General features: G+C 35.0%; 2 protein-coding genes across 3 annotated transcripts; both read right to left on the reverse strand.

Annotated features, from left to right (window-relative positions):
• Window positions 1–417: 417 nt before the first annotated feature.
• LOC109150644 (IRK-interacting protein-like) lies at window positions 418–2,313 on the reverse strand. 2 transcript variants are annotated; one of them, XM_019298628.1, is made up of 2 exons: window positions 2,063–2,313; window positions 418–1,932 (listed from the first exon to the last, which is right to left on the reverse strand). In XM_019298628.1, exon 2 carries the CDS (start codon window positions 1,886–1,888, stop codon window positions 530–532), a length of 1,359 nt encoding a protein of 452 aa, XP_019154173.1. In that variant the 5' UTR covers window positions 1,889–1,932; window positions 2,063–2,313; the 3' UTR covers window positions 418–529. The 2 variants fall into 2 exon arrangements, with proteins under 2 accessions (XP_019154173.1, XP_019154172.1); XM_019298627.1 differs by having other exon boundaries at window positions 418–1,935; window positions 2,057–2,313.
• A 6,496-nt stretch (window positions 2,314–8,809) lies between these two features.
• Window positions 8,810–12,413, reverse strand: LOC109150614 (protein transport protein Sec61 subunit alpha-like). Its single transcript, XM_019298572.1, has 7 exons — window positions 12,334–12,413; window positions 11,042–11,405; window positions 10,645–10,872; window positions 10,212–10,566; window positions 10,007–10,131; window positions 9,734–9,869; window positions 8,810–9,440 (listed from the first exon to the last, which is right to left on the reverse strand). The coding sequence occupies exons 2-7, from the start codon at window positions 11,383–11,385 to the stop codon at window positions 9,201–9,203; spliced, it is 1,428 nt and encodes a 475-aa protein (XP_019154117.1). The 5' UTR covers window positions 11,386–11,405; window positions 12,334–12,413; the 3' UTR covers window positions 8,810–9,200.
• Between the last annotated feature and the right edge of the window lie 3,381 nt (window positions 12,414–15,794).

The raw sequence follows: 15,794 nt of genomic DNA on the forward strand, positions 1-15,794 counted from the left end.
CTAATAGTGATTAAATGGGTCAAATTTGACTGATAAACTAATTATTGGCCAAAAATTGCCATTAGATATATTCATTTGTTACTTTTAATGGCGTTTGGTTCACGAAATGTTATATTGCCCCTAGAATGTTAGATTGATGTGTTTGGTTTAAAAAGGTCTAAAACTCAACATTAATAATAAGGCAAGGGAATGTGAGATTATCTAAGAAATTAGAGAGTATCTCACATTCTCTTCTAATAGCTAAAAACTTAATGGGGAGGTTATCTGATATTTCCTGAAAAAGTTACATGAGAATCTTATATTACCAAGCAAATATAACATTGGTTATTTTATATAACCTGAACCAAACTCTCCTGTGGTTGATTTGAACTTAAAATTTTAAACAAATGTCACTTGATTACAAGATTATTTTAAATATTGTGGTTAGATATACTTATTTGGTGCTTTTTGGTTGATACGAACTTAAACAAGTGTCACTTAATCAAAGATTTTAAGCTCAAATTTTGATAGAAAATAAAGGGCTAAAATATCAGCATAGGAATACTAGACATTGAATAACAGTGGTACCTAATCTGAAGCCGGGAACCACCGTGAAAGCCACTTTGGGCTGTGTTTCCGGCGAGCCGTCCCACGACAAGACCGGCTCGTCGTTAGCATTGTCCATGTAAACGTCGGAGAATCGAGCCCCCTTGCTCACCTGGAAGATCGAAGCCTCGGGGTTGAAAGAAAAAGCCAAGCAATGCAACAACCACACGCGTTTCGCCATCTCCGCGAAACAAGAGAAGAACCCCGTCGCCGGGAACTCCCCGGATTTCACCATTTTCCGATGATCACAGTCGCCGCCGAACAGCGATTCTTCCATGGCGGGATGAACCAGCCTCCTGTATTTCTTGCCGCAAAACCTCGCGAACGTCGATTTTGGTTTCCGGGCCAGGTAGTCCGCCGCCTTCTTCACGGCGTTCACTTCCGCGAATCGCCTCTGTCTTTTCTCCGGATCTTGCAACGCCTCGCCGGAGAGGCTGAAGTTTGGGCGGTCGAAACCGTCGAACATCACCCGACAAACGTAGGATTCGAACGCGAAACATCGGCGGTTTTTTACTTTGAACAACGCGGCGGAATCGGGCTGGATTGCACTGGCCGCCGCGTCCAAATCCCACCCGGCGGATTCCATCTCCCAACACAGCTGCCGGACAAAACTCCGGATTGAGCTCACCGTCTGCCGGAAAAATCTAACAAAATGACTGTAATTCAACGTTGAGAGTCGAAGGTTGTCGGGAAGGGGTAACTGTAACTCAGAGGTGGAATTCAATCTCTTCTCCAACAATTTATTCTCTTTATTAGCCTCCTCTAATTTCGCCTTTAAGAACATAATCTCCGACCCCTTAAGCTTAACCTGGGAATCCATCTTCTTCGCCATGGATTCATACATTCTAAGAACGCAATTCTGCTCCTTAATTTCCGCCAACAACAGAGTAACCCCAGGAGAAGAACCTCGATCCCCATCCCGATCCCGATCAATCTGTTTCTTCGAAAAATACCGTTTGAGCTCCGACAAGAGCTTCAACTCCGACACCACCATCTGATCGGCGGCACGAATCAGCTCCGGGTCGTAAGGAGAATGGGCAAACTGCAACTCCGCATACGCCGCTTTAACGGCGGAGAGGCTGGCAAACACCTTGGCAACAAAAGCTTCAACCGCCATTTTCTCATCCCCATCATCATCATCATCATCATCCTCACTTCTCTTCACTAAATCGCCATTATTATTCCCGGCATCAACCTTCACCTTCTCATTCGACTTGGGTTTCCGAATGCGGAAAACCTTGCCCAGAATCCCACCCCATCTGCTCTTTCTTGGCGTCACCGCCGAGCAGTCAACAGAATCCATCTGATATTCTGATCTGCACCAAAATTATAACAAAAACAAATGAAGAAGAAAACGACAGAGACTGACTGGGAGGCTGTTTTGACAACGTAACTCAAGTTACAATAATTGTATAGAACTGAAAACCTAATGTATCAAAAAAGAATCAAGAAAGGAGTATAATGATGGTGGCAAGTCTTAACAAGAAGGAAAAGCAGGAGCCTTTATTCTAGGATCGAGGTTATATGGAATTTCTTTTATTTATTTTTTTGTTGTATCCAATTTGAGGGAAGGATTCAAAAAGTAAGTAACTAAGATGATAGAAAAAAGAAATCTAATATAATCTAAAGGCCAAGCTCAAAGACCGGTCGAAAGTTGAATGGCGTTAATGATGTTCCACCACAAATTGCTAATATTAATATTATTATTTATGCAGCAGAGAAGAAAACAAAGCATGTAAATTACCTGCGCACGAATATCCGGTTTCCGAAGCTGCCGACCTAATCAAATACGGAATATCTATAGTCAATAGCTACCAATTACCAGGAAATTTTATCTAAATTTATTAGTATTTATTAATAAATAAATAAAAGAATTTAAATACTCATAATCGACCATTAAATGACGCGCTCGTTCATACTCACTGTTGATTCAACAGTTAATCTCAAGAATCAATTCACCTAGACAATTTAACAAACACCTGGGATACAACCATGAGATTTTTTATTTTTTTATTTCTTTTTTTAAGCAGCGACAACAAAAGTTGTGATCCTCTTGTACCGCAAGTTATTGTGTGGGGCCGGATTCATCTTACAAGATGAATTCTAGTCAAAATGTTCACAATTTACTTTTAAAAATTTACAATTTGTATACTACAATTTTACGAATACACAATGTTAATATATATATATATGTAATTGACTTTCTTATTTTGTATTCACAAGTTCTTTCAAATGTTGTAGTTATACAATATTAACATATTAAAATATGATAACAATGTATTGTATTCATAAATTTTCTTTACAGTTGTTATATGTTTGACTTAGAAACACAAATTTATATTTTAAAAGTTCACATTTATAATATTAAAAATACATAATTTATAAGTTGTTAAGTTAATGATATAACAACTCCTTTTGTACTGTGTGGGCCCACTTGGCTAACAGAACTACTTCAAAACTTCTCTGTTCCACTCGTAAAATTGAACAGTCTGCTCCATCATCTCTATCAATCCCACGGAATCACCAGTTTATTTTCGCCAACATTTTTAATTATTTTATTTGAAAAATTTTTGATTATTATACATGAATCACATTTGGTCATTAAGTATTCAATATTTTTTAATTAGATACATAATTATATAATTTGTATCATATTTTACTGTTCAATTTTTCAATCAACTATTGCCGAAAGTGATCATTCCAGAAGGAGCACTACATTTGCTTCTTATAGAATGAGCACTCCCGGTAATAGTTGGCTGAAAAATTAGACGACAGAACTACAAATTACATAGTCATGCACTTAATGAGAATATTTTAATAGTCAAGAATCAAACGTGATTCATATATAATAGTCAAGAGACCAACAATGCATTTTTTATTTTTTTTTTTTAAATTGTAATTTTTGGAAGTATTAAAGGTGTGTTTGGTTGACATGTTTAGCTATCAGAATGGGTATCAAAGTCATTGTTATTGTTTAGTTGACAAGATTTTAAAACACTACTATGAATGTTGATTACCCCTCAATTGAAAAACTCATTCCCTAATAAAATAAGGGTTTCATTCCATTATTCATCCTTAACCTAATCATTCTCATTCCATCATACTACTAAACATGCAAAATACTTTTACCAAAATTCATTACCATTACCAAATATTTGATACCCATTACAATTTCGATTCCCATGTGCGAAACAACCACACCCTAAATTCTTTCCGTTTATCTTTTTAAGGGTGTTGTTATTTGTACCACCCAGGCACCCACTAGTGAAAAGTAAGTGTAAATCACATTGGAATTGTAAAAATGATAACAAATTCAACAATTTATAAGTGGTGTAGATAACAATAAGGGTGTAAATATTACTATTTACACTATCCTGGGCAAACGTGATTTACGATATTCTATTAATAATTTTTTAATTAAAAATTTAATTAATTAAAATATTAAAAAAAAATAAGGCGACCCATGTAAAAGGCGAGGGGTTGTCTGTTTGTTTGTTTTTTTTTTTTTTTTTTATGTTTTAATTTTTAAATAAATAATAAATAATAAATATTTTAAATAAAAAACATAATGTTTGATTAAATTTAATAATGGTGGTGTAAATAGAAATTTTCTATTTACACCACCTATGAAAGATAATACACATATCAAAGAGTGGTGTAAATAGTAATTAGGGTGGTGCAAATAAAATTCCCTTTTTAATATGCAAGTCTAAATTTCAACAGGAGTTAAATCACAATTTAATAATATTAATGAACGTTTGACTAATCAATTAGAATTTTTTTTTTTTTTAAAGAAAATCAATTAGAAATTGATGCGTCTCATACATTCATTCTATTTTGTTCCCCATTGTCCTTTTTAATACTATTTTTTGTCAAGCTAACTTTATTTTCTTTATATATTTTTAAACAATTTCTATTTGTTTTAATTTAGATAAACTTTTAATGTAATGTTATTCACTAATATTAAAATCAATTATACAAAAAAATAAAGTGTAAATACATTAAATTAATATTTATAATACCAAACACATAAAATGTGATGAAATGATGTATACTTTTACTCTTTGCAATAATATAAGGTACTCTGTACTATTGCTGAGGAAGGTAAAATCACAGAGTTGTCAATTTGGTACAAGTAATTTAGTCTGGTGACATTATGTAACCACTTGAACTAGTCGTGCGACATTTAGTTTCCTTCAATTTTTCATCCCCTAGCATCCATCCTTGATATTACTAAGCTAAAGGGGCCTACTAAAATTAAGAAGTTGAATACTCAAAACATTTTTTATTAAAAAAAATTCCAACATCATGCCAGCAAAAAAAATATATACATAGAAAAATGGAAGGGAGCCTAGCACGATTCATTCCGGTATTATCATTTATTGAGTTTTTAAACTTTTTTTTTTAAGATGAGTTTTTAAACTTTTTGTTTTTGTGTTTGGAATTAACGAAATTTAGTTCCTAAATATCGAAAATGTTCCACTTTAATTTTCTGTTAAGATTAATAGTGACATATTTAACACATTATCATTCTGAAATGAGTAGTTAAGTGAGTATAGCATAATTTTCGTATCAGAATTTTACGAATTCAGTTTTCGATAACACACTCTTTGTCGAGCATGTCAAAGTCATTCGAGACATTTTCAAATAGTCGTTATGGAACTGCAAGTTGAGATTAAAATAATAATAATAGAAAAGAAAAGTGTGATACAAGTAGGGATGACAATTTGTCCCGTCATTGATGGGGATCCCGATTCCCGTCCAGACGAAAAAGGAGATGAGAAAATTTTTCTAAAAACGGAAAGTGTATGTAATTTTCTGTTGGGAACGACAACGGGGACGGAGATACCCAGCCCCGCCTCCAAATAATTATTATAATAAATAAATAAGTGTATATATGTGTGTATATATACGTGTAAATAAATGTATGTAATTCTTCGTTGTCAACGCTACTTAGAAGATTAAAGTAAAGAACTAAAGATGTGGGGTTTTCAGGAAAAAAAAAAAAAAAAAAAAAAAAAAAGATGTGGGAATTACAAAACACGTTTGTATTGTATCACCGCCTTTTCTTTTGCGACTGGCGGACTGGGAATGGAGATGCGGAAGATCCTACAAAACAATGTGATTTTACACGTGTGAAGCGGAAAGCGATGGGGACGAGGTAGATGCGTTCTGGACCAATATTCATTGCACATTCATACATCAAAAATAAATTCATTTTAATATCAGCGTACCAGTAACTGACGCATTAATATCCGTTACAGTTTACACAGACTTCTCGATCGTCGAGTAATCTAACGGACAAAAACGCATTCCTAGGAGTCTTTACGTGGTCCCCTCCTCACGCCGTTTCTAATCATCCTCTGCCGTTACGGGGCAAAACCCAGTTTCAGAAATTTATACTTTTTAGAGTAAATATTCAAAATGGTCCATCGACTATAGCTAAATTCACAAATTGATTCTCGATTTTCAATTTCAACCAATTAAGTTCTTAACTTTGCAATTTTAACACGATTTGATCCTTTATCTATTTGACCGTTTGTTGACCGCGATATTTGAGGATATATATGTAGTTTCACGTGCAAAGTTCAAGAGAACACTCTTGGAGATGACATTGTTGTTTCAGAGGGGGAAGTGCTTCTCCGCTTGCTGCTTGGGGATCCCGAGCCGGTTCAGCTTGCCTACATTGCTTGGAGTCACGGCTTTCTCGAAGAGCCACTCCATGGACTTCGGCGATCTATCTATCAAAAGCTATAAGAGAAAATTTCAATTTTGGTCATATAACTATAGGGGCTTTGTTAATTTCAGCACCTGACTTTCAAAAGTGTCAATTTAGTACCTTGACTATGCAATTTTTATCAATTTTGGTCACTCCGGTCAAATTTCGCCAAAAAAACTTAATTCTTCATTTAGTCTATAATCTGAGGGGCAAAATCGTCTTTTGAAGTCTGGTAAAATTATTTTTTTTCTGACGATTTGGCCAGTAATTTGGTCGGAGTGACCAAAATTGACAAAAATTACATACTCAAGGTACTAAATTGACACTTTTGAAAGTCATGTGCTAAAATTAACAAAGCCATTATAGTCATATGACTAAAATTGAAATTTTCTCAAAGTTATAATCTCTCCGGCATGGGGTACAGCGCCAGCAGTGGATTCAAATGTAACAGTGCGGTCTAGCAATGCAATCGGAACCTTAAAAAATCGACGATGGACCATGAAATTACATATATATCCTAAAATAGCGCAGTCAACAAACGGTCAAATAGGCAAAGGACCAAATTGTGTTAAAATTGCAAAGTTAAGGACTTAATTGGTTGAAATTGAAAGTCGAGGACCAATTTGTGAATTTAGCTATAGTCGAAGGACCATTTTGGGTATTTACTCTACTTTTTATTTAAAAAATGTCAAATAAACTCTCGAATTTAATTGAAAAGTCAATTAGTTTCTTAATTTTTTTTAAATATGTAATTAAACACATTAACAATTTATTTGAGGTAATAAAGTCCACAAACCTATTAATGACATGTTATCATATGTCATTAGGATTCCGACCACCTTCCGATAAAATTTCAAACAAAAAAGTGATCGACGAATGGTCGCTAGCTGGTCACGAAGAATGAGACGAAAGTCACCTTCTACGTAGAGAAGGCGACCACTGGGTCACCGCCTCGCCGGTCACAGAGAAGGAGACCAAGGTTGCCTTCTTCGGGTGAGAAGGTGCCCACTGTGGTGTAGAGAAGGCGAGTTTGGTCTCCTTCTCTTTGACCGGATCGGTTGCCAGTCACTTTTTTGCCTGAAATTTCATCGGAAGGAGACCAGAACCCTAATGACTTGTGATAGCAGGTCATTAACTGATTTTTGGGCTTCATTGCATCAAAATAAATTGTTGATGAGTGTCATTGCACCTTTAAAAAGTTTAGGAGGCCAATTAACTTTTTTCAACTAATGTTCGATTACCTATTTGACTATTTCTCTTTTTATTTCAATTTTCTGTTCTCAATCTTTTGTTGACTAATTTTCATTTTTGTTTTCTACATTATGTTCTATTTAAAAAAATTATTTACTAACACTCAATCGAAATAGTAACTTGTCTCCATCTAAGCTCAAGAAATTACTCAATTATGACATTTATTGGGGCAACCTTCTTATTGAATCTATGTTTAGAAAAGAAAAAAAGTTTAGTTAAACTAATCAACATCTCTACTCATGGTGAAGAGTTGTTGCACTAAATCTCTTCCTTTTTAAATTGTAAACTTTTCAATAGTCATAAATAGTCACAAGTTGTTAGTCAACCATCAGAATCAGAATACAAAATCTAAACTCAAAACTATATGAAACAGAGCCCAAAGTAGTAAGGTAACTCTTGGTGTCTAAGTAAAGCCAAATACTTGGAGAAAAAGCATAATTTTTTAACCTACTTGGAAAATAAAAACAATCGAAAATATAAGAATTTAAAGCGCATAGAATTGACACTATTCAACCAAAAAAAAAAAAAAAAAGGAACAACTTTAGACCATGCCAAGGGGTATTAAAGACTAAAGAGTCATAGTTAATCCATTGATTTGCTCCAGTGAATATGTCTAAACATAAATAATAATTTAATTAGTCAAAATCAGCAAATAGTATTAAGCAACAAAGAGAAAAAGTATGTAGCCAATCCTTGTTAAACAATTGGTAATTGTTGTCTCAAATTTGGTGAATCAAGACCACAAGGTAGTTGTGTTGTTACAAATCTTAGAAAAAGAAATATCCAATTGGCCAATACCACATTAATTATTTGTTTCGCGTCAATATTAATATGTCCTTTCAAAATATAATGCTACAAATATGATCAATACTTGTAACTACATTTTGAAAAACACACACTTCTAACAACTACAATGGTTGATGATCTTAAATGGCTTAACAACTATCTTATTATTAGAATTAGGAAATTATTAAGAATATGAAATATGAATGTTCACCAATAGTGACTATCAAATATGTTTTTACAGAATTGTTAAAAGGAAAATGCTATTTTTTCGTTCAAACTTTTTCCTCCTAGTTTTCATACATTAGATGTCAATAAATTAACTGACCTCATCACTAATTAAAAAATAAATTTAACTACCAATAAGATTTGTCACATCAAGAGGAAATTTTTTAGGAAAAATACCAGAGGGGTTTATAGTATTGTTGTCGTTTGCACTCTCATATGAATAGTATCTACTATCTGGCAATAAGGTAACAACATCCCCATTCTCATCGTATTATATCACCCATAAATAACTAGTTCTCTATTTCATTCAACTAAACAACAGAAATTACTGTGTAGATTATAAAAAGAACTTCAGTTGGGTAGGCTAGGCTAGTAAAGCATAAAAAATTCTACTTCTGATTCAATTCATAGGGGTCTTTGGAAACCTTAATCACCATTGCCAGAAGGTCAGCAGCTGCAAAATTCAATCTCTCATCTGGATACACAAATCCAACAAACAAATTGGGGCAGAGTTTCCTAGTCAGAAGCTAACACTGAGCTATCACATATTCCTGAATTGGTGGTTTGGGCAAAACCTAAATTTTGCAGCACACGAAAAACGATAACTGGTTCAAGGGCAACTGCAAAATGGGGTTTAGAATCCGAAGAAACCCAGCTCACTGGCTCTTTCCTTCTCGAAGGTCTCGAAATACTGGTATATGATTGTGACAGCCAACAGAATCCCCGTCCCAGAACCAATTGCACCCATGAAATCTGCCAGTACTGTCAGTGCACCAATGCACATACCACCAAAAGCCGCCGCAGTAGGTATATAACGGTTCAGTTCCTTGTACAGATTTGATTCCCTGTGCCCCGGCATCACCATTTGTTGTTCCTGAAAATCATGCATGGGCAATCTATATTAGGGAGATGAAGACCCGAGTATACTGAATACACAAATACACTATCCATATTAAATACACAGATGCACTATCCATTAATGTTGAAAAAATCGCTAGGCCCTGGGGACCGCCTAGAGCGCCTAGGCGGGCGGGCGCCTAGGAGGCCGACCGCCTAGCGCCTAATCGGCGTCTAGGCGCGATTTTTGCAACACTGCTATCCATACACGTGAGTGAACATATTGACTGTTAAAATAAGAAAACAACATGGAATTCAAAATAATCATACCTTTAACTGTTTAGCCACATCCCGGGCTGATGATCCTGAAACTTCAATCCAGGTCTTTGAAAACAAAGCACAAGCTGACAGCATAAACACAATATAAAATAAAGCATGAAAAGGATTGGCTGCCATATCTGCCAAACTGCAAAAAAGAGTGCATGGTGAGTACCATGGGATACAATGAATTTTATATTCCATAGAGGTTCATGAAAATCATAAATAGTTAAACTGACATATGGACCCTCAACAGAACAGTAAGACCAAGTAATCATCTGTTACCTTGATGGTGCTGTAATGTAATAAGCAAGACCACCAACAGGAACAGATTGACCAGAATATTCAGATTCTTTCCATTTCCCCAACAGGTTCACGAGGAAATTTCCACTGTATTTCCTATACAGCAACTGTGAAGATGCAAATTCAATTAGATCACGTCATCTGGATCTTGAAGTCAATAAGAATCAGTGTGTCCTAGAGATAATACCTGTGAGATAAAGTAAAGATTCGATACAAGTGCAGACTGCAAAATGATTGGCATATTTGAAGTGTAAAATAGCTTAATTGGATATGACCCCTGTTGTCCACGGGCATTCTTTGACCTCACAGGCAAAACAACTCGGAAGCCTTGGAAGTAGATAACAATGAGGAAGATCAATACTGTGGCAAGCAAGTTTGTTACATTTGGTAGGTTTTGCCGATAGAAAGCCTCTCGAAGTGCACGGACCTTATCTGTCCGGGTAATTAATAAATGGAACAAAGCTATAACAGCTCCTTCAAATTCAGCTCCACGTCCACTGTTGATTGTAGTTGGACTAAACGCCTTCCAAATGATTGTCTCACTATCAAAGAGGGAATTTTTTTTTAATACCAAATATTCAAAGCGGTAAATCTGCAAAGCACGTATCATAGCAGCTTACCAAATGTTGGTTGCAATGAAGAGTGAAATTCCAGACCCTAAACCATATCCTTTCTGAAGGAGTTCATCCAAGCAAATAACTATTATGCCAGCAAAGCAGAGTTGGATAATAATGAGAATTGCATTGCCGACACCAAGTTGGCTAACACTGCCATACATCCCAGAGAGAACATATGCGACAGCCTCCCCAATAGCTATTAGAATGCCTAATAACTTCTGTGCTCCATTTCTGTTACCAAAACAGGCAATGATTATCATCATCAACAAAACAAAAGAACAACTTTGATAAGCTTGCCAATCTGACTCAAGTAGGTATGTCATCATAAATAAAGCTAGATAACAGGGCAAGACGTTAATATAATTTTGTTGAGCATCTGGAGTGTCACAACGGTACTTACAGAAGTGCACGATCCTCACGAACATTGTTGTCAACTTCAATAATTTTTGACCCAGCTAAGAGTTGCATAACAAGTCCAGAAGTCACAATGGGGGTGATTCCCAGCTCCATGACAGTACCCCTATTTGAAGCAAGAATAACACGCATCCAATAGAATGGATCTGCACCAGTTGTAGAGTGTATTCCATACAACGGGAGCTGACTACATACAAGGAAAATGAAGAGAGAGATCACAGTATATATGACCTTCTCTCTAAATGGAATTTTCCTGTCGGCACTTTGAACTTCAGGCAGAAATGAAAGAAAAGGACGAACAAGATGGAGAACTCTAAAACCACCCCCCATCTTTCCTCTTACAGCTCAATCTGCATTTCGAAGTTTAGAGAAAGGAATAAACTATCAGAAGGATCATAGTAAAAGATTATACATCAAAGTTGGATGTTGTAGTGCCAGATATTCAACACAGACCAAATCTCACAGAACCAAACTAAAGTTGCTCCAAGAACAACAGTCCAAGTGTTCACACCAGAAACAACCAACCAACCAACAAAAAAAAACAAAACAAAAAATCTATTCCTTTAGAGAAAATTATAGAGTACAACTTTAAGTTACAAAATTAAAATGCAACATTTAAAGATCCTATTTTTATAGAATAGACCAACAAAAATTAAAATTTAGATAAACAAAGAGACATTGTACACTGAAATCTGCTATTCTTAAAATGAATTGCTTTCTTTAGTTTACCCTGGTACCAATCTGCTATTCTTAAAATCAACAGAACCTTAACTACAAAAATTCCTCATATTATCTCAATTGTGTGGGTAAGTAATGTAATCTTCTGTTTTCGATCCATTATGCAACCCCCTTACAAGAATACACATTAAACAACAAATAAAATTACACCAAAATAAGTAATACAACATAAATTCACTTCCTTAATTCTCAAATTTTCGAGACATTAAAACACCAACAAGGTCAATTATCCCACGGTTATCCCAGCTATCAACTCTCTAATGCACAGAGTCACAGAGAAGATCAATCATGTCGAGCTCAAATCCATCAATGCATGCAAAATCGAATCATTATATCCGTAAACATGAAAAATAAATCCAATTAACCGCAAATCTAAAATTAATTAATCATCTAAATCAAAACCTAATGTCGATGAACATGTTGGATACACTAAATTGTTCAAAAAAGTAAATAAATAAAGGCTTAAAAAACAAAAAGCATCCAAAAGATACATGCAAACAATAATATAGAACAAAGAAAAAAATATGCGAACTTGAATACCTGCGAAAGTCTCCGACTCTCCGTAGCTTCTCTTCACGGACTTAGATCCGATCCGTTTCTCAGTAATGTTATAAATGTGGACAAGACGATGACGTTACATTCTGACTTTCATCCTATCATTTATAGGCACGTGTACGCTTAAATAATTTTTATTTTTTGAAAGAACATGCCAATTTCACGACTAGTCATTTGTTGCCTTTGTTGATAGTTTCTAAAGGCCCCTAATAGGGCATGATTTTTTTATTTTTTATTTTTGAAAAAACTAATATGGCATGATTTAAGATTATGTTTGATATTTAATAAATGTGGTGATTATTATTTTGTTGGTTTTTTTTTCTTGTTATTATTGATTTATTTTGTGGATTCTTCTATGTGAGAGAAAAAGAAAACAATTGAAGAAATTTGCGCCTAGAGCGTAAGAGCAACCCCAATAAGGGAATTTTTACACAAATTTTAAAAAATTTTGGGTGAAATGGAGGAAAGGGATGAAAGAGAGAGAGGGGGGAGTTTGTCCTGCAAAAATGAAGATTTTCGCAGTGATTGGTCTCGCCATTGAAGAAGGAGAGTTGCGCCTCATGCATGAGAGACGCAACTCTCGCGCTCACCTGGGCGCGTTCTTTTTTTTTTTTTTTTTTTTTTCAGAATTTAGTTTTGTTTCTTTTTTTTTTTTCTCCCCTCTCATTTTCTCTTTCATAATTACACTTGTAAAATCTCCTCAAAATCTTCACACTATTGACAATACCCTAAGAAGCATGTCCAGTAGGCATGCTATGCACGCGCCTACGGGGAGTGTTTGTAGTTTTTTTTCACTTTTTTATATGTTGTTAGCTTTTTTTTTTTCTTTTTTTTTCCTTCTCCTCTTTATTTTTGAGTGGCACATAAAATCGTGAAAAACATTGGCTAATGAGGATGTCCTAAAAGCATCTTCAATCCCTGTTTCTTTTCTCAAAATGTTAATCCAAAATGTTGTTTATAACAGCATAAATTTGCCAGTTCTCTAAATTTTTTCAATAACACTAATATAATTCTCAATCAATTTTATGATAATTTATCTTCTAAATTTTAACCAACAAATTGTGAAGTTTTTTTTTTTTTTTTAAAACCAAATAATTACATTCATTAACGTAAGTGTTCAATACAACGAAATCAGCCAACTAGAAGGAGCGGTCTGCGAAGAGTAGCTCTTGCCAAAGCATGAGAATACCTATTCAGTGATCTAGGAACGTACTGAAAAGACACTATTTCAAAGTGTCGTTGGAATGCCCAGCACTCACGAAGAACACAACCTGCATGCAATCGGAATAAATGACTATCTTGGTAAAACCCATCTCCTTAATCCAAGATAAAGCTTCCTTTACCGCAAGAGCTTTGCCCAGGTGAGAATCATTTAAACACTAGATAGGGTCATTTTTAGTTGCCACAAATTCCCTATTACTATCCACCACAAAAACACCAAAATAAGCATCATCATCATCACTAAAAACCGTGGCATCCACATAAATACACATAGTACCTGGGCTAGCAACTGGTAGTGTATTAAAAATCCATCCATGCATTCCTTCACAGGCCGTTTGGTTGGGGGGGGGGGGGGGGGGGGGGAATTATGTGGGAAATAAATTGTAATTCCATGGGAGTTGAATTACTGGGAATAAAGTGGGAATTTAAATTCCAGTGTTTGGTTGACAGGAATATAATTACTGGGAATTTCAATTCCAATGTTTGGTATACATGGGAATTGAAAGGGAATAAGTAGTATAAAGTCAAAAATGTCCATTATTGTTGTTAGACATTAATTTTAGGTTAAAAAAGGAAGGGGTAATTTTGACTCATCACTATCTTTTTTTCCCAGGAATTAAAATACTAGGGGGGACTTGGGATTTTAATTCTATGAAAATGGGGGAATTGCAATTCCATGGAATTGCAATTCCCTCCAACCAAACTACGGAATTTAATGGCCTTTGGAATTATGTGGGAATTAAGTGGGAAGGGAATTTAAAATCCCTCCAACCAAACGCCATGTCACTTGCTACCAAATTTGTCTGATACGCCCTTAATTGTAATTATGGAGCTTAATTAGGAAGAATTAATTATATTTCTAGAATTAGGATGATAATTAGGATGGTACAACTTAATTAGTGGGAGAGTTAATATTGTGACTAAATTAGTATAGTGAAATTATGTAAATCACAATATATCATTACCTTGTATAGTTAGTATAATTTTAGTAGGTTAATTATTATAGGTATTAGTAGATTAGTATAAATAGACCATTGTATATGAAGATGGAGAAGAAGAGAAATATATTGTTATTCCAGTCTTTTATATTGAAGAGTTCTTCATTTTCTTCCGTTATATTATTTTCTTTTGGAGTTACCAAGCCTGCTCGAAAGGTTTCTTCCGTTGCGTACTAAATTTCAGTACGTAACATTGTCTCTCCCTGCCATTCCAAAAACATATTAGCCACCTTAATGTTTATCAAGGAAGATTGCCAAACTTTATTGTTCCATACCGGGTCATTACGGCTCTTTTAGATACACCAACAAATATTGATACATTTCATCACCAAGGCACTATAGCCAACCGCCAACCACTTCGAGAACCAGCCGGCGAAATCATCATCTAATTGTGAAGATTAATTATTCTCACATTATTGAGTAACAGCCAACAGGTAATAAAATTTGTTACCAACTTAAAATAATAGTTTACTCTATAATACCATACATCATGTAAGTTGGTGGTAGCCAATTAGCCTTGTCTGAAACCCAAACCTATTAAACAAAACAAGGTACATCTATCTATTTATATTTACTTTATGGTATGTTCATAATGTTCATTATTTATGTTCATAGAAACACAATTTAATGTATATAAACATTCCATTACAAGTGAATCATGTTTAATAACATTCGCCATATACTATTGATAGGGTCATAGGACATCCCTACTTGCCCTACATAATCCATTCCCCGTGTTCATATGGTTTAATAAGCCCAAAGGTGCACTTCCCGACCTAGTGGGTAATTCTACACACGACACGGTGGTACTTCCCAACCTCTTGATGGTCCAAATGTGCACTTCTCAATCTCAAGAGAGTTTCACAAAGTGTACTTTTCGGTCTCATGAGGACTCACAAGTGTACTCCTCAGTCTTCAGAGGTAGGGTTCACAAGTGTACTTCACAATCTTATGAGGGTTCACAAGTGTACTTCCTAGTCTCAGTTTCAGGAGGGCTTACAATGCATTTTTCACAAGCTTTGTTAAAAGTATTGTATTTTAAACCCAACATATCAACAATGCATTTTTCTGCACGTATCTTATGGTACAGAGAATCTATTGTTCATTCCAGGCACCTGGATGTATAATGAAAAAGAAGAGGGGATCTATGGAACCACCATGATTTGACACAATCTGATGTTTTAACATGGTACTTCTATATTACTTCTCTAATGTAGCCTTATGCAT

This window comes from Ipomoea nil, unplaced genomic scaffold (genome assembly GCF_001879475.1).
Source record: "Ipomoea nil cultivar Tokyo-kokei standard unplaced genomic scaffold, Asagao_1.1 scaffold2279, whole genome shotgun sequence".
NCBI classification, from domain to species: Eukaryota; Viridiplantae; Streptophyta; class Magnoliopsida; order Solanales; family Convolvulaceae; genus Ipomoea; species Ipomoea nil.

Excerpts from the sequence above, each read along its gene's own strand:
- LOC109150644 (XM_019298628.1), bottom strand. The coding sequence starts at position 1,888 with ATGGATTCTGTTGACTGCTCGGCGGTGACGCCAAGAAAGAGCAGATGG.
- LOC109150614 (XM_019298572.1), bottom strand. The coding sequence starts at position 11,385 with ATGGGGGGTGGTTTTAGAGTTCTCCATCTTGTTCGTCCTTTTCTTTCA. Across the intron at positions 10,567-10,644 it reads TTCATTGCAACCAACATTTG|TGAGACAATCATTTGGAAGG; the intron begins GTAAGCTGCTAT and ends CCTCTTTGATAG. Across the intron at positions 9,870-10,006 it reads TACATTACAGCACCATCAAG|TTTGGCAGATATGGCAGCCA; the intron begins GTAACAGATGAT and ends TCTTTTTTGCAG.